Source organism: Corvus brachyrhynchos, unplaced genomic scaffold (assembly GCF_000691975.1).
Source record: "Corvus brachyrhynchos isolate BGI_N302 unplaced genomic scaffold, ASM69197v1 scaffold412, whole genome shotgun sequence".
Lineage (NCBI taxonomy): Eukaryota > Metazoa > Chordata > Aves > Passeriformes > Corvidae > Corvus > Corvus brachyrhynchos.
The window spans coordinates 1,278,996-1,281,895 of NW_008236761.1; the positions used below are offsets into that span (position 1 = coordinate 1,278,996).

General features: G+C 62.2%; 1 protein-coding gene across 1 annotated transcript in view; it reads right to left on the reverse strand.

Moving 5' to 3' along the window:
• Positions 1-599: 599 nt before the first annotated feature.
• Positions 600-2,900, reverse strand: part of ARHGEF17 (Rho guanine nucleotide exchange factor 17) — a 24,312-nt gene continuing 22,011 nt past the window's right edge. Inside the window, exons 14-20 of the mRNA XM_017727081.1 lie at positions 2,755-2,864; positions 2,170-2,416; positions 2,003-2,089; positions 1,828-1,895; positions 1,330-1,478; positions 1,064-1,238; positions 600-859 (exon numbers count right to left, since the gene is read on the reverse strand). Of these exons, the coding sequence (XP_017582570.1) occupies positions 600-859; positions 1,064-1,238; positions 1,330-1,478; positions 1,828-1,895; positions 2,003-2,089; positions 2,170-2,416; positions 2,755-2,864 (1,096 nt within the window). The remainder of the gene's footprint in view (positions 860-1,063; positions 1,239-1,329; positions 1,479-1,827; positions 1,896-2,002; positions 2,090-2,169; positions 2,417-2,754; positions 2,865-2,900) is intronic.

Sequence of the window (2,900 nt, forward strand, 5' to 3'; positions counted from 1 at the left end):
GGACAGGGCCAGGGCGGGGGCACGCGGGCGGGATGCGTCTCGTTTCTCGGCCTCACTCGGCTTCTCGGCGCCTGCCAAGCGCAGAACCCCGAAGGCTGTCACCTGTGCCCCCGCGACTCCGCTGGTCCCCTCCAGCACCCCACCAGCAGCAGCTCAGCATCACCCCTCCACCACTTTCCCAGGTACCACATCCTGGCCCCAAAATCTCCTCTCATCCCAATAGCCCCTCCCACCCCAAACTGGCCCCTGCAACCCATGCTAGCTCCTCCCTTCAAAACTGCTAGCCCCTGTCCCATCTCCTTCTTCTCCCCATCCCACCCCAAGCTTGGAGCTGGGCTGGGTGACACCCCACACAGGGATTTCCCCATGGGAATTTGGGTCTCCCTGGGAAATCTGGGGTTGCTCATGCTGGTGGAGGGCAGTTTAGCATCCTATTTCCCCCACCCTCCACTGCCAATTTTTCACCCTGGATTTTAACAAGGGAAGGATGGAACAAGGACTCCAGCAACATTTCAAGGCTACTCCTGGTCATCCGGAACAGCATTCCCAGCCCCACAACACTATGCACTGCCCCTGAAACGTGTCGTGATTGGGACATGCTACTCATCCCACCTACCCGTGTCCCTGGGCAGCGGGAAGAGGACATCAAAGCCGTCGGGCAGCTCGATGGCCGTGAGGAAGCGGACGTGGCCGGTGTGACCCTGGGACAGCCCCACCAACGTGGGGGCTGCCTTGGCTGAGACCGACAGGGTCAGCACCACGCCGGCGCTGGTCCCAATCCACAGCAAGTCCTTGCACACCAGGAGAGCCGTGATCCGCAGGCAGGCGGCCTTGTGCTGCCGGATAATGGCATCCGAGCCTGCCGAGCATCCCGACCATCAGTGCCTTATCCTGCCCGGCACGGGGCTGGAACCCCAACCCACCACCATTCCCAGGGGTATCTGTGGCACATGGCACATGGGGAAGGGACCCCACAACCCCCCTGGCGGGTGGCGCCAGATGCTGCGGGACATTTTCCAGGGGCGCTGGCAACCCCTGGAGCAGTGTCACGGGTGGCACTTACCGGCGAGCATCTTGTGCACCGGGGGGGTGATGTCTGCCTCTGCCAGCTGCTCGTAGGTGGTGGCGTGGTACAGCCGGACCTGGGCGCTGCCCTGCAGCGCGACCCACACGCCCGTGCCCGCGCTCACCATGCAGGTGACGCTGCGCCCGCCGTCCTGCCCCACCTGGAGCGTGTGCTGCGGGGGACAGAGCCACAGCGGTGCCGCGGTGATGCCACTGATGCTCGTCACACCTCCCACCGCGCCCTCCCGCCGGCGCCCACGGTACCTCCTGTGCCAGCGTGGTGGTGTTGAGGACGATGACTCGGTTTTGGCAGCCACACCAGAGCTTCCCTGCCACTGCCACCATCTTGGTAATGGGGCTCCCCGGTGAGCCCAGGGACAGGGACTTGGAGTTTTGGGGGTCCCAGAAGCGGCCTATGAGTGTGGGGAGAGTGGGGTGGGTAGTTAAAGCATTCCCAGAAAAAGTCCAACTCGATACAGACAATGGGGTGCAGTGGCAGAAGACAACTCTCTCCAGGTCAGCCCTCAGAAGGGACACAAACTGATGTCACCATGCGGTTCCAGTGGCAGGCAGGGACCAGGAAAAGGATGCCCCCCTCCCCCTGCCTCTGATTTTGGTGTCTCCAGCATCCCTCCAGGGATGTCCCTTTCCGTGGAAGCAAGGAAGCCACCCTGAGCATCCCTCCCCAGGGGGTTGCCCAAGCCACCCCCCAACAGCCACCACCCTGGGGCTGCATTTTTGATGTCCCAAATCCAACCTCACCTGCTTCCCGCTGGTACACCACGAGCTCCCCGTTGGCCAACGACACAAAAACCTGGTTATCCAGGTACCTGTGGGGGCAGACCGCCTTTGACATCCAGCTGCAGAGCCTGCTCAGCCACCCCAAACCCCCTTGCTCTGGCCCCCCCAGAGCTGAAAGTCCCCCTTCCCCACTTACAGGATGCACATGACGGCGGCAGCGTGTTGCATCTTCATGCTGTTCTTCCTGTTCCGGATGTTGTCCGAGGACTGGTACACATGGATGCTGCAGGAGGAGAGCAAAGCTTCAGGCTCACCCAGGATCGGCTCCCTCCCCACGCAGGAATTCCCATCCCGGGGCCGTACCAGCCATCCTCGGTGCCCAGCCACATGGAGCTCTGATGGGCTTCGGGGTCAAGGCTGAGCAGGTCCTCAAGGCTGCCGCGGGTGAAGGAGCCACGGCTGGAGCGGCGCAGGGCCCGCCCGTCCGTGGGGCTCTCGCCGTGCCGGTTCTGCCCGTAGGTGCCAGCAATGGGCATGAAGCCGGGCTCCTGCTCTTCCTCCGAGCTCGTCGTCTCCACTGTTGCCTCCTTGCAGCTCGGAATCTCTTCATCTGTGGAGGAGGAGGAGGAGGAGGAGGAAGGAAGGGGTCAGACCATGACCATCCAACACCCTCCAAAGTCATGGGGAAGAGACTGGGGGTGATGTCAAGCCCAGGGGAGGGCGTAAGGATGCTGAGGCCCGAAACCCACAAGGATTTACCCAAAGCCCCCTCATTCCAGTACCAGTGCTGGGCTGATGCCTCTCAACATCTCTTTTCCCAGGCTCAAAAGCCTCCACCTGCAGATTCCCCGAGGAACACAAGGCAGAGAGGCCAAAACAATGGAGCTGCCCGTAATTGTGGGGCTAAAAAGTGTATTTTTCCCTAAGCAGGGGCTGGGGAGGACTCACTGCCGAAGCTGGAGGAGATGGTGGAGTGGCTGGCTTGGCTCTGCAGTGTCCCAGAGGGACTGGGCGAGGACTCATCATCTGTGTCATCACTGTCAAAGGGCACCAGCTCCCTGTTGCCGCCGTCCACAGGCTCCGAGAGCTCCAGC